At 38.6% G+C, this 22,190-nt stretch overlaps 2 protein-coding genes across 3 annotated transcripts in view; one reads left to right on the plus strand and one right to left on the minus strand.

The window, feature by feature from the left end:
* Positions 1–1,045: 1,045 nt before the first annotated feature.
* mcph1 (microcephalin 1) overlaps positions 1,046–22,190 on the minus strand; it is a 31,667-nt gene continuing 10,522 nt past the window's right edge. Inside the window, exons 14-15 of one of the 2 annotated variants that reach the window (XM_080036373.1) lie at positions 1,638–1,875; positions 1,046–1,462 (exon numbers count right to left, since the gene is read on the minus strand). In XM_080036373.1, coding sequence (XP_079892499.1) covers positions 1,410–1,462; positions 1,638–1,875 — 291 coding nt within the window. In that variant the 3' untranslated portion in view covers positions 1,046–1,409. Of the gene's footprint in view, positions 1,463–1,637; positions 1,876–9,300; positions 9,404–22,190 lie in introns of those variants that run through there. The other variant, XM_080036374.1, reaches the window with a different exon arrangement.
* Positions 4,886–21,865, plus strand: angpt2a (angiopoietin 2a). Its single transcript, XM_080036375.1, has 9 exons — positions 4,886–5,223; positions 9,227–9,382; positions 10,493–10,614; positions 10,732–10,970; positions 13,752–13,879; positions 14,627–14,728; positions 15,443–15,609; positions 16,077–16,207; positions 20,245–21,865. Exons 1-9 carry the CDS (start codon positions 4,954–4,956, stop codon positions 20,415–20,417), a joined length of 1,488 nt encoding a protein of 495 aa, XP_079892501.1. The 5' UTR covers positions 4,886–4,953; the 3' UTR covers positions 20,418–21,865.

Consider the following 22,190-nt stretch of genomic DNA (forward strand, 5'->3'; position numbering starts at 1 on the left):
GAAAGCAAGTTGCTATGTTTTAATTTTTTCTGACAATCAAATGTCAAGAATTAACTTGTACACCCAAGAGAAAAGAGATATTAGAATCCTACACAATGTATGCCCCTTCCTTTCAGAGCGGACGATGGTTTCTAAAATAATTGCAGACTTTTAAGAATGGAAACATTCATACGTATAGGAGGCTACTGATGCTTAAGAAAATGGCCAACAGTTAAAGTTGTTCTCCGTAACTTTAACATAGTTTATTGTCTGTTAAGTTCCTATCTATCAAATAGTGAGTTAAAACAATGGTGAATGAGCAAATGACCCACTGATGAAAGCGCCTATATTTGCTGCTTTTCCCAGTTATAATATCAGAATGTCTGGTTTAACCTTCCTGTAGTCGGGACATAGGAGCTTCAGACTCAGTGGTACTGAGTTCCAGCCTGTGTGCATTCCAGTACATATGTTAGTTTTTTTATATATATATATATATATATATATACAGTCTACGTTTTTTTTTTTTTAAACATGGTCCTAGTTCCCACATTTTAAAAATGTATGAAAAAGTCATTCTGCACAATATTTGCGTGTGGAGCGCACACGCTGTCTATACTTCTCATAACTTCTGGGTCACAACAGTGGATCAGAAAACACAGAAAGCGTTGTGCAGATAAGAACTGTCAATCTACTGACGTCATACAGTCAATAATGTCCAGTTTTGAAAGAAACTCTGGTCCAGATGCGCCTGCAATTAAATGTACGTCCACGAGAAACAACGCAACTCAAATTTTGCAGATGGCAGCTTTAATGTAACATTCTAGCCATTATCTACATCACTTAACATGACTGACAAGTGAGTGATAGCCTACATCAGTTTGTTTATTGTGCTGTGTTTCACCCACTGAGACTATGAACCCTGACATCACTTTTGACAGATTGATCCATCTCATTGTGTTAAAAGAAAAAAGAAAAACTATCACGATAAAAACATTTTTTTATGTATTTATTAACAATGATCTAATAAAATATGTAAGTATGTTATCTCCATTTGAATGTGGCTCAGCAAGAATTCTAAAATCAGTTATAATTGAAAAACAGTCTCAATCTCAAAAACAGGCTCAATCTCAAACACGGTCATGCAATTGTGATTAAAATACCAAAAAATCAAACAACATACACTTCACCGAAGACGTTTTCCACATTTCACATTAACACAGACAACTGTTGAATGTTCCTCGGAGGTAACAGGTTTCCATGGTTACCAGATACTGAAAGTCTTAGTAAGGGGAAGATTATATAGGATCTATGTAAAGCCTCTGAACACATCTGCCGAGCAAAGTGGAAACTCTAAGGTAGAAATGGAGGTATGTGACCGCAATAAAATCAATCAAACTAAACTTCACAGCTGTGGAGGTATATAACAGCTTTCACTCAAAGTCGTATTTATCGTATGACAGCTGCTTCAGACTGGTGATACAATCTGAAATAAAAAGCACAAGAAAATAACAGAAATAATTATTAGAGACACGATAAAGGAGTTAAAGCTATAATGCAAAACTTTTTCATATAAATTAATGTTGGTTGCATTCAAGCTATCACCAAACGAGTTGACAGAAAGTTGAATAAGCCTATCAGCTCCACAAAAAATATCTTACCAAGCACCCACTGCTCAGACAGGACCTTGGTTCCCTCCGGTCTCCTGCCGTTGTACTTCCCGATACAGATCCCTGCCTGGCGCACAGTTTTGCAGACTGTTCCTCCACAGAGCTGGATCAACTCCACCAGACTCTGAGCGGGCGGCTGGGCCTGAGGGGACACAAAGATGGCTGGAAGGCCTTGGAACAGGTCCTGCTGGTGCTCCCCGGCTGACAGGTGCCTCTGGAGGCGACAGATCTGTGGAGAGAAACAAATGAACACAGTGGTGTAGATTCAAGACAACAGCTTGACAGGATTCCTTTAAAGATTTGGAGAAAAAACATTGTGAATGGGTAAAACACAGTTTATCGAATGTAAGCCACAGGTCTTTTTTCTGATAAACACTAAAACAACAGAACACATACTAATGCTATATAACTATACATAATAATGTCATCAACTTGCAGAACACTAACCCATTTTACCTGACAAGCGATGAATAACTGAATAATCCACTTAAACCCCCAAAAAACTGAATTTCATCATCGTCATTAACTGTAATGCAATACTGGAAGTGGCCTGAGGGTGGCTACTGGAGATACAGCATAACCAATAATGACAATTGGGCTTTGAGGAACATTAAAAATATCTGGACACACCACTACTCACACAACAAAAATTTACCATGAAAGACAATACAAATACCAACTGTTGTTAGTATGAGTAAACAGGTCTTGTTGAGTGCAAAACTTTAAGTTAACTTCAGTTTAATACAATTGCGTAACATAGACAAATTATGTAGGACATAATTTCAGGCAATTTAATATGAGGGTATTTAATAAGACGGAATAACTACGATTTCCCTCAGACATTCCTGGTTCACTGTTGAACTATGCCTGGCACTAAGGTGAGCTATATGCCTGGTTTCATTCCGGCAGCCCACATTGTTCACACAGCATTGTCTGCTGCTCTGCCTGACTAAATCACAGTCGGTGAATCTCTTTGAGGCTCTGTTTCTCTCTGGGTTTCGGTGAGTGGTGCTCTGAGCTCCCACCACAGGCCTGCTCTGAATCCAGCAAGGGTCAGTTGCTAAACTAAAGGGGACAATCTGCTATTCTAAGTTGAATTCCAGGAAACAAGCTTTCAGGGCTTTTGGTCTTTTGTCAATGTCCACACAGGTTTCACTTTACGTCAAGTAATCAGGGATTGGTCAGAGGGTTCAGAGGCAGGGTCAGGTTAACATTAACCCACATTGTGCACTTTAAAGTGAATGATTGGAGACTATTGTATGGTACACTGTGTGAGAAAAGAGGTATTAAAATGAAGAAAAACAGGGTGACATAAAAGAAAGCTTAACAAAATACAGTCGCGAAAGTAGATTTACAGTAGACAATGACAATATTAAGCTCTGGAATCTTGGTTTAAAATAATTAAATAAATAGTATTGTGGGTGTGTTAAGGCAAAGGAAAATCACACAACATGCTTTTAGCAACAACATAAGTACAATGTATACATAGACATACCACAATGAACATATGTTGAGTACAGTCATGTTTTGTAGTAAGAAATGTACATGTGTGCTGTGGTGTTTGGATTTGCATAAAGTTCCTTTCAAATTAGGGTCCTACTGCATTGAAGATGAATAATGAAGACCCACAACCCTTCCGGCATCTTATGGTGGCCAACATAAAAATAATGTCTGACAGATGAAGCCTGTTTGTTGCATCTAATTTGTTAGTATCAGAGTGTGGATTTTTTTATAATCTCTAGAGGGTGGGTCAGAGCGTTGCCACTGGTAACAAGCTCTCTCTGCTACACACTCTCTTGTATGGCTTTCACTGTATAGTCATAGTGCAAGCAAAAATGTATGTATACCTCACATGGGAAATCCTACCTCATTATCTTACAACCTAGTCACTGTCTTTGCCACCACTAATTTATAGTTACACGTTTCTGAGTACAGAGCTCTGTAACTATGAATAAGGCAATCATAAATGAAGCCTAACAGAACTCACGTTGTTGGCTTATAGCAAGAGGAAACTGTTTGACTGGCAAATCAACGTACGTAGGATGTGGCTCAGTTATAAATTAAATACATTTATCTATTTAAGTGTTCATGTTCCTGCCTAAAAAAAGTGAATAGAAGAAATGTTTATCTACTGCTTGCTTGAGTGATTCAGGCTGACCACCTGAACAAGTCAATGTTTTTGGAATGACGACAAGTCCTTCCTCTTGGTAATGCGCCTTAAATATGTTGCATTTCCCTTATATAGTAACTATTACATCAGCCCACTTCCTACAATTCTGCTTCTGTATTTCTATCTGACTGCAGAGGGCAATAATAAGGCTTTCCTGTCAAAAAATGTAATGTGGCGCAGTTGCCTCTAGAATGCTAAAGCCAATGTAATATGACTATTCAGTGCATACAACAAAGCTCAATCTGTCAACAATTACCGGTGTTTTGCAGACTGATGTGTCTGTGATGGTGGCACATTCCTGCAGAATAGGAAAAAACATCCTGGAAAAAAAATGGTGTAAATACACAGCCTAGGCTCTGTAAACGGGTTATGTGTGTATGTAAACACCCACCGTAGCTATCAACATGCCAGTTTACAGAGCCTTGTCTGTGAATAAACAATGGACTTTTATTTTTATACCGCACACACAGTTAGCGGATCGTGAGGAGATATTCACAGATTTTGACAAAAAGGTGATTTTGACAAAAAGATTTCTCCAGAATGTCATATTCCTTGGAATTGCCCTTTCAATTATGCTAGTGTGCTTGTGGCAGGCCAGGAAACATTCTTCAATGAATGGGATGACCACCGCTACTATCACAGTGTGCTGAGGCTGGACAGGTGCATCCTGAGTAGCTGTTCAACTAAATGCAAGAACAAAACATGTGGGTATTGTGGAGTGTGTGTAGTTTGTGTATCTGCTCCTCTATTTTGTTCAGTAAGTGTGTGTGTACTGAAAGGGATCCCACTTCACTGCTCTTTACAGTGACTGGCCAAATTGAGGGGGTGTGGTTTAAACTTGCTAGCTAATCAGAGGGGGGGCATGGGCAGCTCAAACAAGTGGTTGGGGGCTTTATGAAAGGCAAGGACATGCAGTCTACAACCGGTAACATGAGGGAATGACACACTAACTCTAATTCCTGATGGCTTGTTCTCCTCCTACCACTGAGAGGTAATAAAAGAAACCAGCAGAACCTCAAGAGGATTGTTGACACTTGGATGCTGTTGGGGAACGTCATCTAGTCATTGAGAGAAGATTAAGGAAAATCAGAGGAGCTATAACTGTTCTCGCTTCATTTTTGCACAAAAAAGTCCACTATGAAGATGCTGAATGTGGACTTGCTAGTTTTAAGTTTCTGCTTCGGTCTAGGGACAGGATACAGTGCTGCGGGTAAGAGACAGTATCAGATTCAAAACGGGCCATGCAGCTACACCTTTCTGCTTCCTGAGCAGGACAACTGCCAAACCCAGAGCAGCAACTACAACTATCCAGTTCAGGAGGACGGACCCATTGACAACGATGAGTCGGCTCAGAGGCTTGAACAACTGGAGATCACCATGGAGAACAACACACAGTGGCTGCTTAAGGTAATGTTGTGTCACACCATTGATAGCAGGTACACACAAGAGGCTGTGAAACCAATGATATTAGGGGGATTTGATAGTGAGAGTTTCAGAAAAACAAGGATGAGGTTTATTCAGGTATCTGACACAGACCATGATGATGTGTGCTGATAAGGTTGATTAAAAAAACTACACAGGTATCACTGTAGATATGTATACTTCCAAACCAAAAGAAGGCAGCATCTTTAAAGAAAAGCAAACACTATGTCTTGTACATGAGGATAATCTGGATGAACTGCTTACTCGTAAAAATATCTAATGTACTTAAAGGCCTACTTCACCGGTTTGAATATGAAGGTGTATTGAATTCTGTGATCCTATGTAGTATAAATGTGCAAAAAAAATTGAAATTGGTTCATCCTAGCCTGAGAAAAGGCAGAAAGAGTGTTTTTTTTAACCCTATATTAATCTTACTGTGACATCACAGTAAGATAAATATAGGGTTAAAAAAAAAACCTTACTTTGTAAATATTACTGTGATTTCTCCTACTGTGACATCACAGTAATATTTACAAAGTAATTTTTTTTTTAACCCTATATTTATCTTACTGTGATGTCACAGTAAGATTAATATAGGGTTAAAAAAAAAACTCTTTCTGCCTTTTCTCAGGCTAGGATGAACCAATTTAATTTTTTTTTGCACATTTATACTACATAGGATCTCAGAATTCAATACACCTTCATATTCAAATCGGTGAAGTAGGCCTTTAATCGTATTTATACCGAATTACAGAATAATTGAAGGATAACTGCTGTTTTTGTTTTTATGTGAGATTATTTAGGCTCAAACCTCTAAAGCCTGTTGCGCCTTGTAATGTATTCTCAATGAGGCGAGCGGGCTACCATGAAACTGTTGCTTACTTGCTTGGCAAACGCATGCACATGCGTTGGAATAGTTGAAAACTGTTTAACTATGTAAGCGGAATGTCACCTTCCGTCTGAAATGGCCTTAAATCTTTGAGATCCATACTAACATAAGTGAGGCCTAACAAATAACACAAAATATAGGAGTGATGAAAAGACTCAACTTAAGAAAGGCCAAAACAGTTTAAATGAGCAACGCTTTATGGTAAGAAGACAGATTATTTGGTGAATCCTTTTTGATTATGAAAATGTAGAAAGCAACACACACACATACACAAAAATAACCTGCTGAGTGTCTGTGTGAGACTTTCATTCATTGCAAAAGGACAATGGGTTGGGTGGCTGACAAAGACTTAACACAGGTGTCTGCACTAGGGATGCATACTTCCCTTTCAGTTTGCCAAGCCATTACTTGTGCGAGTGAAAGAACTGAGCTTCCTCTTTTCTCTATCTCCCTCCTTTCAATAACAAGAAATATACAAGACGAGACAGGAGAATCCTGCAGCCTGTCTTGCGCTATTCTCATTGTATCATAAAAACAAGCTCTAAGAGGGGACTATTCTTTGATGCTCTTCATGATTGATAATGCTGATACCCAGTAACTACACTCACACATATCAGCTCAAGTGCTGTCTCAGAACTCGAAACCCATTTGCAACACAAGGGAACATCTCACAACAGCACATGGGTCACAGATCTAGTTATACCAGTATCAACATCAGCAGTCTGTTTAAAAGGAAGGAGGACTTAAGTATCTTCTTCTTCCGTGTGATTTTTTCTCATTAATTTGCACATGAGAATACAGGGTAAGAAACTTGTGATACTTTGTCATAGAGATCAGAACTAATTTGTTAGAGAGCCACGTCATGACGTCACTGTAATTGCCTGTGTACATCACTCGACGTCGCTGCTCTCCCGGCTAACAGTAGGCCGTATTTTTACACATGTTGCCTCTGGTTTTGCTTTGTTAACCAAACATGAGCTATCTAGCGTATTTGCGCTGGTCGAATTGATGACTACGTTCTGGAATTATGTTTTGATTATGTATTGTAGTAGTGTTGTTTTTAAACATGACAGGCATGGAGTTTTAGTTGGTCTGGTTGGGCAGGATAATCGCTCCCCTGGCCCCTGACGTAAGCGGTTCACAGTTCCAGACCAGCTCAAAACTGGTGCCGCCCTGGAACCAGTTTTTCTGGCTGAGAAGCAGCGCTTTTGTGGTGGAAAACCAAAGTACTGGTTCCCAATTGGGCACCGGCACCTAACCAGCCCTGGTTTTGCATCTGTGCAATAGGGGTAAAAGAAGAAGCCTTGATCTAACATCAAACATCAAAGCGACCAAGAAATATTATGTCTAGTAGAAAAGTACAGTGATCTGACTTCACAAATAAAGTAAGAATTCCTCTTAAAGATAAACAGAAAAGTGTATGACTAATCAGATCAGAATTATAAATAAATGGCACACTGCTATTGAATGAACATGTTTAGAATGTCTACAGAAAGTAACCTTCCTTTGATCCTTTATTTTTTCATTGCATTTTAACAGTATTTTCTTATTAAACTCAGGTGTAATGTACTTATTTTCTTTATCAGAATACAACAGCTTCATTTCAGAAATTCATGCTGCACCAGCTGACTACAACTAAAGGAAAACAATGTGTTGCTCTCTCGTGTGAATGAGGAACACAATCATTCCTTACTGACGCCTTTGAGGCAACACGGAATAAACAACTGATTAGATCATTGACTGTCAAAGGGACATCCTGCCAACAATTCAAATTAAAAACTTCCACCTACGACACATCCCTGTGTGTATCCAAGAACATAAATAAACTGGAAGTCATGAAAGGAAGACAAACAAAATCAGCACTAATTGCCACTGCTATTTGTAGTTGAAACAAGAAAAATAATAATAAAAACTGGCTGTTTTTGGTCGCATTACTGACTGATGAGTAAATAACAAAAGCGATTATGCAAACTAACTAGATGACAAAGACCTAAAACTGATGCAGGTTTTCAGTTTCACGAACATGCCGTACTGTCATGAAGGATGTAACTCCTCAGTCAACACTTCCATCCTGTTTACGAGTCGTGTGACCTGATTGCCACTCAGGAACACAAGGCAGGAAATAACTTAATGATTGGTCTCCGTCTAAATCTGGCAATACTGTAAGGTAGATAGGGACGAATCTCGTAAAGATGAAACATTGACGTTTTCCTACCCAGAAGACATCGACTGCATTATGGGCCATTGTATTATTCCTGTGATTAAGAGGTTTGACATGGGCATGGTCACATAAGAACTATAAATGTTTTTTATTCTCTTGACTCTATAGGATTTAAAAATCTGTATCGAGGGTCTAAGGACAGCTAGGATAATAATAATAATTCATTTTATCTATAGGCGCCTTTCAGAGCACCCAAGGTCCCCTGGGATGTTGTATGGTCTACAGATTGTAAAGCTCCCTGAGGAGCTGAGGATCTTGATATAAAAGTGACGAGTGAAAAGAGAAAATAATACATTTATGAACTGTTTCAAGATTCAAATTATTTAATTATTTTACAAAGAAATCATTGCCATTTAGTACTTGCATTTTGTTCTTCAAGAAACACAATTGCTAAAAATGTACTTTAATGGTTCAATTTTAAGAAGCTTCTAAAATATTTGACACAAAACAAATACAAATCCCGACTAAATCTGTTCATGTAAAGCCCAATAACTCACCATGGATATTATCATGTACTCATAGAACACAACTATACTAAATCTGAGGGTGATACAATTTATTTTTAATTAATATCAGGATATTCAATTGAGACCAGTGTGATTGTGTTTGCTTCAGACTAAAGGGGAAATTACTATTTCATCAAGATCAAAAGGTTGGCGCTCAATTAAGGTGTTAAAAAAATTAAAAACACTCAATGTCTTCTGCATGCTTTCCAGAGATTTTGAAAAATAAGAAAATTGGAAGAAATATTTCCCTTAACTGTTCATCTTTGAACAACCGTATGTGATGCAGGATTGAGGATTGATCAGGCTCAACCAAACCGTTTAATGATACTAATCAATACCTCTAAAAAATGCTAAATTTTTTCTTTGGTTCAGCTTGAGAACTACATACAGGACAGCATGAAGCAGGATTTGGTCCAAATCCATCAGACGGCTGTACAGAACCACACGGCTACGATGATTGAAATTGGAACAAACCTTCTCAGTCAAACTGCAGAGCAAACAAGGAAGTTGACCAATGTGGAGGCCCAGGTGAGGATGCACTGCCCGCTACTTTAAACATACAGAAAGAAATAATGCTAAAAAGTGCACGCATGTTATGCAAAACATCGTTAAAAAAGTAAAAGCTGTCAACAGCTGACACCTGTTTACTTACTGTTGTCTTCTAAACGTGCTAATGAAAATGTGGTGCATGCATTTTCTCAGTAGTTTTCACATTCATTGGGTTCAACATTAGGTTTTTTTGGCATTTAACAATGCAAGCCTAAGTGTGCTATGTGATAGCTTCAGTGTTAAAAAAATAAGCTGAAGGGAAAAACAGGCATGACTGCGTCAGTTTATTATTGTGGCTACACGTCAATGACCTTATGTGAGCCAACTGTACAGCATTTCCTGTTATTAGCACACTCGTATTCCCACAGAAAGGGTTCATCAGTTTGTCACAATCACACATCCGTCTGTTCAAAGACATCAACAGCTCCATTGGAGACACATAGCTGGGATCCATGTAAACAATCTGCTTTTTGCTGAGTTCAGTTCCTCTAAAATGGGAAATTAGAGGCAAGGTCCCCAACCCCAGAGTTTAGTTCAATACGTCGGTCCATGAAAACAGGTGGATTGTCAGCGTTTCCCTTGCTCAGGTATGTCTACTGTTGGGATTTGTCATTTTCCATTTGTCAAATTGCTGTTCATTCACTTTGAAAGTGCTGGACTTGTGACTGATGGAATACCAAACTAAACATGTTTAGAAATCTTATGTTATTGTGGATTTTTTTGAACATGTTCGTTGCATAAGCTTCTTATATGTTTGATACTTAAATTTATTTCTCTTTTGTACAGTAGTGTTATTTGGAGAAATGTCATATTCAACTGCATAATTTAACACTAAAATATACTGTCAATTGTAAATCTGTATTTTATGGAAGTTTTATTTCCAGTTGTGTTTTCAATTTGGCGGTGGGTCGTGTGGGGAATCAAATGCCATTCTTTAGGCAAATGTAAAACATTTGACCTTTACAAAGAAAGAAGACTGTATACATCATACTCGGGAGCATTTAGAAATCTACTGGTGTATGATTTAACGAGGCGTCTCTGAGTTTTACAGCCTGCCCAAACTGCCACACCTTATTCTTTTGTTTTCAGGTAATTCATCATACGACTCGACTTGAGCGGAAACTTCTTGAAAATTCATTGTCAACCAACAAGCTGGAAAAACAACTAATTGTGCAAACAAATGAAATCCACAAGCTAAACGACAAAAACAGGTAAGGACATCAAATCCTATGAATAAAAACAGATTCATTTTAAGGTCATCAGTACAGTATTGGGCTCATGTTCAAAGGCAAAGCTTCCTGCTGAACTAGTCACACACTTCTCCTCAGCTTTCTGGAGAAAAAGGTGGTGGACATGGAGGATCAGAGGCACGGGGAGTTGAAGATGCTTCGAGAAGAAAAGGACCAGCTTCAGACTCTCATACTGAAGCAGACGGCCATCATAGGCCAGTTGGAGCAGCAGCTGCTCAAAGTTTCCTCCAACAATACTGTACTTCAGCATCAGCAGCAGGAACTACTGGACACTGTGAACAATCTCATCCACACTATCTCTGTTGGCTCAGCTCAAAGTGAGTCACATCTTAAGTATATAAATCGATTAAAGGAAGTGTGAACTATTTTAGGTTTTATATTTATATTTATGTACACATCCACACCAGAGATATGCCAGTACAACCACAGGGAAGGAGGACACAATGGCTTAATTTACTACTAAGTGTGTGGACATTTTAAGATCGTATTTTCAATATTATTTTGAATATTTTAATTACGACAACAACATATGACAATGAAAGCACACCAATTTCATGGTTATTTTATACATTTGGCCGAGGCATTATTAAACAGTTTGAAATATTTTATTAGACTTTTTTAACACATGTGGTTTTAATATGCTATGTATTTATTTAAAAGGTGTGTGTTAAAAGGTTCTAATACAGTCAAACATTTATCATTTGTGTTTGGTCTGAGGAAGTTCTAAATTAGTTTTCCGAGTACAAAGAAATTCATGTACGTATATTTATTCATCACGGATTTGTGTGTGAAACTTTTCGTATGCACACTTTAAACCTGCAGTGTGTAAAATGTTGGGTTTTATTTCCTAGCAGATTTTGTAGAAAGTAATTATAATATCCATAAGTACATTTAATTTAGTGCATAATAGCTGAATTTTTTTTTTTTAATTATTATTTTTTCCCTTAGAAAGGGTCTCATATATGTCCATATTTCTGCATATTTTGGACCAAGACTTAGTGCCGCCATCTTGAAAGTGTCATAGTTGGAATGTCATCAGGTGCATTGTTTAAAATTTAGAATTGTTCTTGTCCTTGAAGGCCACTGTAGCTTCTGTTATTATTCGAAAGGGTTGGGGTTACCCAGGGAGTGTTGCATTGTAGAACTTTGTAGAACTTTCTTGATGTCATATTACACACTGCACCTTTAATATGCAGAAATATGGACATATATGAGACCCTTTCTAAGAGAAAAATAAATAATTAAAAAAAAAATGTTCAGCTATTGTGCACTAAATTAAATGTACTATAATATATATAATTACTTTCTACAAAATCTGCTAGGAAATAAAACTACAAGATTCTACACACTGCAGGTTTAAGCACAGATTTGTGAATAAGCACTGTTAGCAAATAAGGGGCCTTTGTGAGAGCAGCGTTCTGCCAATCAGACACACACACACACACACACACACACAGTGTGTGAATTCACGTTACTGTAGACAGAAATAAAGTGTAAATATACGCTCAGAATTATAATAATAGCTGCGGCGATCTGGTCGCAGCCTAGCTTAGCATAGCAATAGCTTTCCCACTTCATTGTACAACTTTCCCCGGGCAGAATTACACTCAAACTCTGCTAAATGAAGCGTGGGGGTTTGGATTGAGCAGCGGACCTTATGACCAGCTAGAATATACGCCATTCTTTTTATTTGGTGATTTTTACGGGACATCAGGCCGCCGTGGTTAATGTTAAACACACGTCCTTCAACTGCTAACATGGTCGCATGTCACATTTTTCACAACACTACACACAATTCTCTATATATTGCACACTCTTCCTGAATTCTCTCTCATGGTATTCACACAGAACACAATGCCAATCAAAGTTCTAAACTCAAAAGGCTTTTGTGCAGTTAGCTATAGAAGGGTCAGAGATGAGCTCCTGTTTGCTGTGATTTACAGTAGGCACATTTTGGTACAAATTCAGTTTTTGCCAAATACTGTAAACACTAAAAGTGACTGCTATGACCACAACCTCTAACTTTTGTAACTATGCCCTAAACCAAAGCACCAACCCTACAAACACGATATATGCTTTGCACTGTGTTAGAAATTATCCAACACACTTCTTGAAAAAAAATTTAACTAATTGAATACCAATCAGTCTAAACCCTAGCACTACAAATAGACCCCAGGTGAGCTCAGCTCCTTTCTGAAACAGTAAGAGTCAGGGGAAGTGGAGGAGAGAGAGTGACAGGAGAGTACGAGGACAAATAAGGCAACAGACGGAGACACATACAACAGGAACACTATAGTGGACTATGTTATAGATCATGGCCTATCAATGAGGGAGCCTGGACAGAGAGTGCAGCCCAACCTGAGTCGCTCCATAATTAGGAGATTTAGACTGGATGATATCAGGTGATCATTTCCCTGTTGCTTCTCAAAGGATGACATTGAGTGTGATGTTGACGAGGCGATGTGTCCAGACGCAAGCAGGAGGCGGTATCCATAAAAGGATTCATAATCCAACCACCCAATTCCTTACAACGCAGTTTTTTTTACCATTGTTCCCTAATTTTACTGTAATTGTTTCTTAGTTTATACTGACACACTGAATTGCTTGAACTGCAGTCCTACTTATTCATTGTTTTTGTTTGAAATGGCAAAATAAACTATTCTGCAACATGTGTGTTAGCATTTGGCAAAAACCGTAAAGTATTTGTTGTTACTGTAGGTGAAAGTGTATAAACATGCAAAGGCATAATTCTACTGATAAAGCATTCATATAGTGGTTTGCTTTTATACTATAGTGTTTTCCATTCTGCACACCAGTGTTCAATGAGTGCTAGAAATGTCTAGTCATATGAAGTGTGTGTTTCTCATTTGAAAAGAAAACACCATTTAGCTAAGAGTTAACATTGTTTTGAAGATAAAGTGTGCTTTTGCAAGAGAAGTGAAGGATTTTGCATTTTGTGTTTGAGTTTTGAGATTTGTGTTTATGGTTTTGAAAAAGTGAGGTAGTCTATCAGGAAATGTGTTTAAGCAATTGTGAAAAACTGTAAATTCTCTACAATAGTGTGAATGCAAAATTCACAAGTGTGATTTATTCTGCAGAGACCAAAACTGTCATGATGCAGGACACTCCTACCACATTTGTAGACTGTGCATCAGTCTTCAAGTCAGGAAATACCCAAAGTGGAGTCTACACTCTCACCTTGCCCAACACTACAATAGAGGTTAAGGTACAGTAAGCTTGTTTACCTGATTCTGAATTGTGTAACATTAAAGGAATACTTCACCCATAGGGAACCGGCGTTCTATCATTATAAAATCACTATTATAATATAATGAATGAGGTTTTTCTTCCCTCAGTCTTCCCTCAGTCTTCCCTTGGCCCAGCTGTCCTGTTAATCCTAACCCTACATTGTTCTTACTGTGATGTCACAGTAAGACAAATGTAGGGTTAGACAGTGAGACCATAAAACACTCTTTCTGCCTTTTCTCAGGCTAGGATGAACCAATTTCTATTTTTTTTTGCACATTTATACTAAATAGGATCTCAGAGTTCAATACACCTTCATATTCCCACCGGTGAAGTAGGTCTTTAAGTGGGTTGTGCACTCTCATCAGCTGGTGTGAGAAGAAATATGTTTTTTAGAGTGTATAAACGAGACGTCTTCCAAGGTCCTATAGAAGTTTAATAATGCCTTTACAGTGCCTACATATGTATATGAACACAGGCAACTACAATTGTAAGACGTTAATAACAGTGCACACTAATGTAAGTGCTCAGTAAACGGTATTGTGTTTTAGGGCTGTGTAGATTAATTAATATTTTCTCAAACTGCCATTAATGATGTGCATGCTTGAGCTTAAACCGTCACATTTTTCAGCAGATAATGCTTAAACTTTAATTCTGTGTTAATTATTTACTGAGCATTAATTTAGAATTATTAATTATGGCGACTCCTTTTTCTTTGTGTTTGAAGGCTTTCTGTGACATGGAGACCGAAGGAGGTGGCTGGACAGTACTACAAAAACGGTTTGACGGCCGTGTTGACTTTCACCGTACGTGGCAAGAGTACAAAATGGTAAAAGCAAACAAGAAATTCTTCCCTTCCAAAAAGAATATAACCTAGGCTACGGTGTTCGTTATAAATGCAAAATACAGTGGACAGATTTGGCTTTGGTAATCGTCTGAAAGTATTTTATGGGCATGGTGATTTTGCACCGTTAGAGGGAATTCCTAGATACAATCCAAGAAGAGGGGTAAAACTAAAACTACAAACAGAGATAATAAGTAATCACTATCTGCTATGTAGCTTATGGAATAATGCCAGCAAGGCATCCATAACTAGATTCTTAAAATCTTATTGCATAATACTTTTGTGAGTGCATCTGAAAATGCTCTTAAAATCTACCTTTCAAAAAGCAAAAAGGAGCCCTGATTATTCCCAAACATAGTGACCAGCACTGCCAATTCTAAGTAGCAAAGAAATGGACCAAGACAATGCCAAAAAAAAGACTCAAGTCCCCGTGGAGAAACAATACAGAGACATTCATGCAAATTCCTTCATACTGGCTTCAATGCAAGATCAGTTTGAACTGGCATGCTTTCTCATCAATATCTCATTGTGAATGTGCATACAAGTGCTGTTTTTTTGTAACTGATGAAAGTATTCTGAGGAAATATGTTTTAGTTACAGGAAAAAATTACTTTCTCCGTAAAAGCTAAAACGTGTTTAATTTATGTTGTTTGTTATTGCCCAAAGAGGTTTAATAACATGTATTTGGCATCTTTTTAGGGGTTTGGAGAAGCTTCAGGAGAATTCTGGTTAGGAAATGAATTTGTCTCCAGACTGACAATTAAACAGCCCTACAAACTAAGGATCCAGTTGAGTGACTGGGAGGGAAACTCTGAATTTGCACAATATGACCAGCTTTCTCTTGACAGTGAAGAACAAAATTACAGGTACGTTGTACTGACAACATCAAAGAATGTGTGTGTGAGAAGCTTGGAGGCAATTACTGGAAATTGTTACATGTTTGCTTTCAACCAATAGGAAATGCATGAAATGAGTCAATGCAACACTTCAATCAGGTCTGGAGTCTTGACTATGACCAATTTGGTCTTCAGTGGGTTGGCTCAATAATTCCAATTCAAAGGAACTGCAGAAATAGCATGATGTGAATCTTTTGGCAAAAACTTTAAAATATGAAATCACCAAGCTGCTTTTGATAAACAGCACAAAAAATACTAAAAAATAAATTTTAATTCAAATAGCTCATAATTTAATCCCGGGGCAAACCCAATTGTATCCAGTAGTAGGGACGCTACTTGCCAAACTACAGTGGGTTTGGACGTTGCCTTTTGAGGAACAGCAATCACAGACTTCCTCCTCCTCTTCCTTCATTTTTCCTTTCCCTTCCATTCTACAGGATACACCTTAAAGGCTACAGTGGAACAGCAGGCAAAATAAGCAGCATCGGGCAGCCAGGAAGTGATTTCAGTACAAAGGATGCCGACAACGACAAATGTGTTTGCAAATGTTCACAACTGACAACAGGGGGTAAGAAACACAGTTTCTGTAAATAACTTGTGCTTTTGAATAATTGTGCTGGTAAGGAAAACAGAATGATCACCTAAACTTGTGAAGGCAGTTCTTGTTGAACAAATTCCCACCCACCCAAATCTTGGCACTTCCTCCAAAAATCTTAAAGGGCATTTTAAGCACTCCGTACTTTTGTGGCCAGGTCAAAGAGCACAATTAGCTCAGAGTTAATCACTGATCAACTCATTTGGGAATTCAGCCCCTACAATGGCTGACATTAATAGCCTGGGAACAGAGCTTTTCCCTCTCTCCTCTGGTAGCTTAAAAGGTCCTCCTCCGTTCCATTAAAAGAGACTCCGCTGCCAGAAGTTTGTCCCTGGGTTTGCCAAGTGAGCGTGGAAGCAAAAAAAAGACGTAACCTAATTCCTTTTTTCCAATTAGGGGTCTTGCACGGGGGTCTCCAGTGCATATTATGCAAAGTCGTGCCTGATTGGCACTGAACCAGTCAAAAGAGTAAAGCAGGATCTTCCATTACATATGAATCTGTAAGAATGAAGTGTAAGATATGCCTCATTGTGTAATGCCTCATTTCCACCGAGTAGAGCGGGTCGGATCGGAGCGGTTCGGTCCGGGTAGTTTGGCTTTTCATTTGTAAAAAGTTGGGTAGGGTATGGTTTAAGCGCACCTAACCGCTCTGAGCCGCTCCAGATCTCAGTACTCCTCCGTAGGGGTACTAGCCGCCTGAAAGCGGACCGAAAATGCGGAGCTACACGCTGGCGTCATTTGATTTGTTGGTCGAAAGAATCATTTCCGCCATGTGTATTCATCTCGGCAAGAGTGAAGAGAGTCTGTGTTTTGGTGAAAATGTGAGCACAGCACTGTTTATTGTTTGGTGTTTTTCCTCGTCATTAATAATCAGTTGGTTTAGTTACGTGTCCCACTGCTACGTAGCTGCCGCAGCCAGCACTGTTTGCTCACTGAGTTGCACCGAGCCGTCTCTGTGTGTTTACGCCATAGCCTAGATAGTTTTAGGCTAAATACACGCTCACAACACGGGGGGAATAAATAAAGAAGCGGCTGGTTTGACCAAGCAAAAACGAGAGACCGCTGGCTTGACCACAGTTGGTCGAAATAGTCATTTCCGCCGTGTGTAGTCACCTCGGCTAGAGTGAAGAGAGTCTTGTTTTGGCGAAAATGTGAGCGCGGCACTGTTTATTGTGTGGTGTTTTTCCTCGTCATTAAAATAATCAGTTGGCTACACTGTGTCCCACTGCTACGATGTCACGTAGCCAGCGCCGTTCGCTCACTGTCTATCAGTTGCACCGAGCAGTCTTTGTGCTCACAACAACACGGGGGTAATAAATAAAGAAGCGGCTGGTTTGACCAAGCAAAAACGAGAGACCGCTTGCTTGACCACAGTTGTTCCACAACCCTATAGTTTGACCCATATTCTGGCGGTGGATATCGCAGTCCAGCCTAAACCCCGCCCTACCAGTAAGGGTAGGGTCATAAACCCCGCCCTACCAGTAAAGGTAGGGTCCGCGGTGGAAACAACACCGAGATTCTTAAAAGTGAGCTGTCTCGCTCTGAGCCGCTCCGATCCGACCCGCTCTACTCGGTGGAAATGAGGCATAATGCTTTTCAATCCAACTTAACCACTAGTTGTGGCTTTAAAAGGGGAATACACAGAGTTCTACCACATATATGACATGAGTTCAATGAAGCCTTCTGTGGCTGCAGAGGGAGCCGCACACAGTCTGATAAATAACTAATGGATATATTTTTAACTGAAAGTTTAAGTTTTCAGATATTCCTGGGAATTACTTATGACAGCCCACTCATTGCTGATACACAAAAACTGATATTCAGAGCCAGTCTTTATAAACTACACTCAACAAAAATATAAACGCAACACTTTTGTTTTTGCTCCCATTTTTCATGAGATGGACTTAAAGATCTAAAATTCATTCCAGATACACAATTGTACCATTTCTCTCAAACATTGTTCACAAATCTGTCTAAATGTGTGATAGTGAGCACTTCTGCTTTGCTGAGATAATCCATCCCACCTCACAGGTGTGCCACATCAAGATGCTGATCTGACATCATGATTAGTGCACAGGTGTGCCTTAGACTGTCCACAATAAAAGGCCACTCTGAAATGTGCATTTTTTTGCTTTATTGGGGGTCTGGGGACTCAGAACCAGTCAGTATCTGGTGTGACCACCATTTGCCTCATGCAGTGCAACACATCTTCTTCGCATAGAGTTTATCAGATTGTCAATTGTGGCCTGTGGAATCTTGGTCCACTCCTCTTCAATGGCTGTGCGAAGTTGCTGGAGACGGCTTATGGTGGAGAAATGAACATTCAATGCACGAGCAACAGATCTGGTTGACATTCCTGCTGTCAGCATGCCAATTGCACGCTCCCTCAATGCTTGTGGCATCTGTGGCATTTTGCTGTGAGACAAAACTGCACATTTCAGGGTGGCCTTTTATTGTGGACAGTCTAAGGCACACCTGTGCACTAATCATGATGTCAGATCAGCATCTTGATGTGGCACACCTGTGAGGTGGGATGGATTATCTCAGCAAAGCAGAAGTGCTCACTATCACACATTTAGACAGATTTGTGAACAATGTTTGAGAGAAATGGTACAATTGTGTATCTGGAATGAATTGTAGATCTTTAAGTCCATCTCATGAAAAATGGGAGCAAAAACAAAAGTGTTGCGTTTATATTTTTGTTGAGTGTAAGATATCAGTCTACTGCGGTGTGTACTGTCACCCCTGTTGTTCATCATGTACACAGATAGCTGTCGGGGAAGTTATCTAGCTAAATTCTCAGATGACACTGCGTTGCTGTCTCTTTTCCAAGGTCCACACTGCAACCATGGCCTTGCTTTGACATCATTTGTTAAATGGTGTGATGACGACTTCCTAGATCTGAATGTAGAAAAAACAAAGGAACTAGTCATAGATTTTAGGAAAGTGAAGGGAGAGCCTGAACCGAGTGTTATCCATGGGGAGGAAGTCCAACTTGTAGACACCTACAAATATCTAGGCACAGTATTTGATGACCAGCTTAAATTTCATGCAAATACTGAGGTCATTGTGAAAAAGGGACAACAAAGAGTTCACTTGTTGAGAATGCTCAACTCTTTCAGTGTCTCCAAAGTTATTTTGAGAACTTTTTATCAGTCTTTCATTGAGAGTCTTTTAACTTTTTCATTTACATGCTGGTTTAACTGTCTGTCAGTGAAGGACCAGAACAGTTTAAATAACATTGTAAAGATCTGTTCAAAGATCACTGGAATCCAGCTGAAGAGCATACGTTCATTGTGGAACAAACATGCCGTCCAGAAAGCCAAATGCATTATGAGTCAGCCTGACCATGTCCTCAGTGAGGAATTCACACTATTGCCCTCCGGGCGGCGCTATCTTTCAATCAGGGCAAGAACAGTGAGGTACTCACACTCATTTATTCCTGCAGCCATCAGGTTACTGAATGATCACAAGGGTCAGGAGTAGGTGGAGAGCACCAGGGTAGCTGGGTGGTTGTTCTGACAGGTTGAGTTGAAATGAATGTGAGTTGAATTTGTGTGTTGGACTGCTGTTTGTCTATTTATGTTATTTTCTACCTCATACTGCTTTTTATAGTATTTATTCAAATGATTTTTTACTGCGAACTGGAACTGTAAACTAAATTGCCCTTCTTGGGATAAATAAAGCTTTTTCTGATTCTGATTCTGATTCACCCAGCACAAGCTGATGAAAACTAATGATTTCAGAAGTGTCATGAGAACCTCAAACGTGTACCAACAACTTGGCAAAAACTATTTGTTTTGGCACCTGCTTATGCGGTGCCATAACAAATTGTTTAAGCTACAGCTACAAGTGCAAAATACATTCATGCAATGTTTTACATAATGTCATACAGTATAACCCTTATTATTACCATAGATAAGAACACAAGCTTCCCTGTTCTGCAAAGAGTTACATAGATTACACTGTTATATATTCAGTTAAAATTGATGAATGTTTTGACTTTTTAGGTTGGTGGTTCGATGCTTGTGGTCCATCGAATTTAAATGGGATGTATTATCAACAAGGCCAAAACTCAAATCGCTTTAATGGAATCAAATGGTACTACTGGAAAGGATCGGGCTACTCACTGAAGTCCACTACAATGATGATCAGACCAGCAGACTTCTTAGGTTCCCTTTGAACAGTATCTCGCACATTAAACAAAGTGGGGAGGAAACTCTAACAGACAAACAGCAACAAACAACAAAACCAAAAATAAAATGTATCCAGGGAGCCAAAGCACTTAGTGACAATGTTTTTTTTTCATATTTTTCTAAACAGATACTGTGAGCATTGTATGTCTGTGTGTAATCATTTGAATCAAATTGGTTGTTACAAAAAATGTTGACTACGGATTTTCAAAAATACAAATATACATACTGTACATAAATGCGTATGTCTTTAGTGTGTATGGATAACTGTAGATATTACGTTGATAAATTACAGCTTGCTAACCAGACAGATAACAGCTGCCTATGCCATTGTATGAAACAAAGACACTATGGTACAACATAAATTGGCTCAAAGTTAGTGTTATGTGTTCTGTACAAGTTTCTTTTGAATGCCTTAAATGTAAATGCAAATATCACAGAAAATGTTTTTATCTTTAGATAATGTTGTTCTTTCTCCAGATAATGGTCGTACATGTGTTGTTTAATTTATATGTACATTCTAAGGTTGATATTTAACATTGTTATATATGATGGAGATTTGTTACAGAGCTTGAGTGCTAGTTTTAGCTAGTTAACAATTTCATTGCACATAAACTAAGAGTTATGAATTAATATAATTCTGCAGCATGTTTCCACGTGCTTCAGTTTACAATCTTTTGGAAATGTATTTTTTTCTATTTATGTATTATGTATTTTTTAAGTTTATGAGAAGGTTGTTTAAGTAAGGAAACTGAATTTCTCAACAGCAAACATAGGCTTTAGAATCTTCATAACGTTTTACTGTAATGCTCTACTTGTTTTACTGAGGTGAATATTAAACACGACCACAAAGCAGAGAGCAGATAAGCCTTAACTCTTAGGTCTGCAATAGTCTTGTCTACACTGCAACAGCCTGGTGAATGCACAGTTGCCAGATCATCACAACTTTTTCAGCATTTATTTTTCATGTGATATGCAGGATTCCAGTCATTTAATGAAACTTCACTCACTGTTCATTATTTGAACAGAGGAACAATTTTACGCTGAATGATATTCAACAGATCTGAGTAATATTGACTGAAATTTGTCTGTTGAAACAACAGTAATAAATAAAATCAGTATCTGTAATTAACAGTGACATCAGCTGGCCAAATTCTGGAATGTGCTGGTTTAATGGCCATGGAGGGAAAAGTGCTTTGTCCCTACAGAAAAGAGATCATGTAATTTGAAGAGGAAATGTGTGGACATGTGTCTGCATCCAGACCATACGTCTTTCCTCGCAGTCGCAGGAGAGGACATTTATTCATGAATGACCAGTTCAGGAAGAGGCATCATCCACATTTCACACAGGATGCTTCAGGAAAAACAAGTGGACTGAAAATGGATGACTGGCAATAAAAATAAGCAGGTTTCCGTCCAACCTCCTCACCTTTGGTTCTACGAGCATGTATTAGTTTAAAGTGTCAAGAAGTGGCATTGCAGTCAGAGATGATTTATGAAGAGAGAAAAAATTCAAAATAAATTTAAATCATGAGTAGTGTTTATTAGTGTTTGATATATGCAAATAAAAAATAAATATCTAACGTTAAATTTGTGTTGGGTGGAAAATATGACACGCATTGCTGTTGATCTTAAAGGCTTATTCAAGTAAATATTAATTTACAGGGTTCTACCTTTCTTTTGTCACATGTTCAATGTTTAAGATGTGCCATGTGTTGATAAAACCACTGTTACAAATGAAAGGGCCATTAAATGAAAATATC

Source organism: Ammodytes marinus (assembly GCF_949987685.1).
Source record: "Ammodytes marinus genome assembly, chromosome: 11".
Classification (NCBI taxonomy): Eukaryota; Metazoa; Chordata; class Actinopteri; order Uranoscopiformes; family Ammodytidae; genus Ammodytes; species Ammodytes marinus.

Excerpts from the sequence above, each read along its gene's own strand:
- angpt2a (XM_080036375.1), top strand. The coding sequence starts at position 4,954 with ATGAAGATGCTGAATGTGGACTTGCTAGTTTTAAGTTTCTGCTTCGGT. Across the intron at positions 14,729-15,442 it reads CGTGGCAAGAGTACAAAATG|GGGTTTGGAGAAGCTTCAGG; the intron begins GTAAAAGCAAAC and ends GCATCTTTTTAG. Across the intron at positions 16,208-20,244 it reads TTCACAACTGACAACAGGGG|GTTGGTGGTTCGATGCTTGT; the intron begins GTAAGAAACACA and ends TTGACTTTTTAG.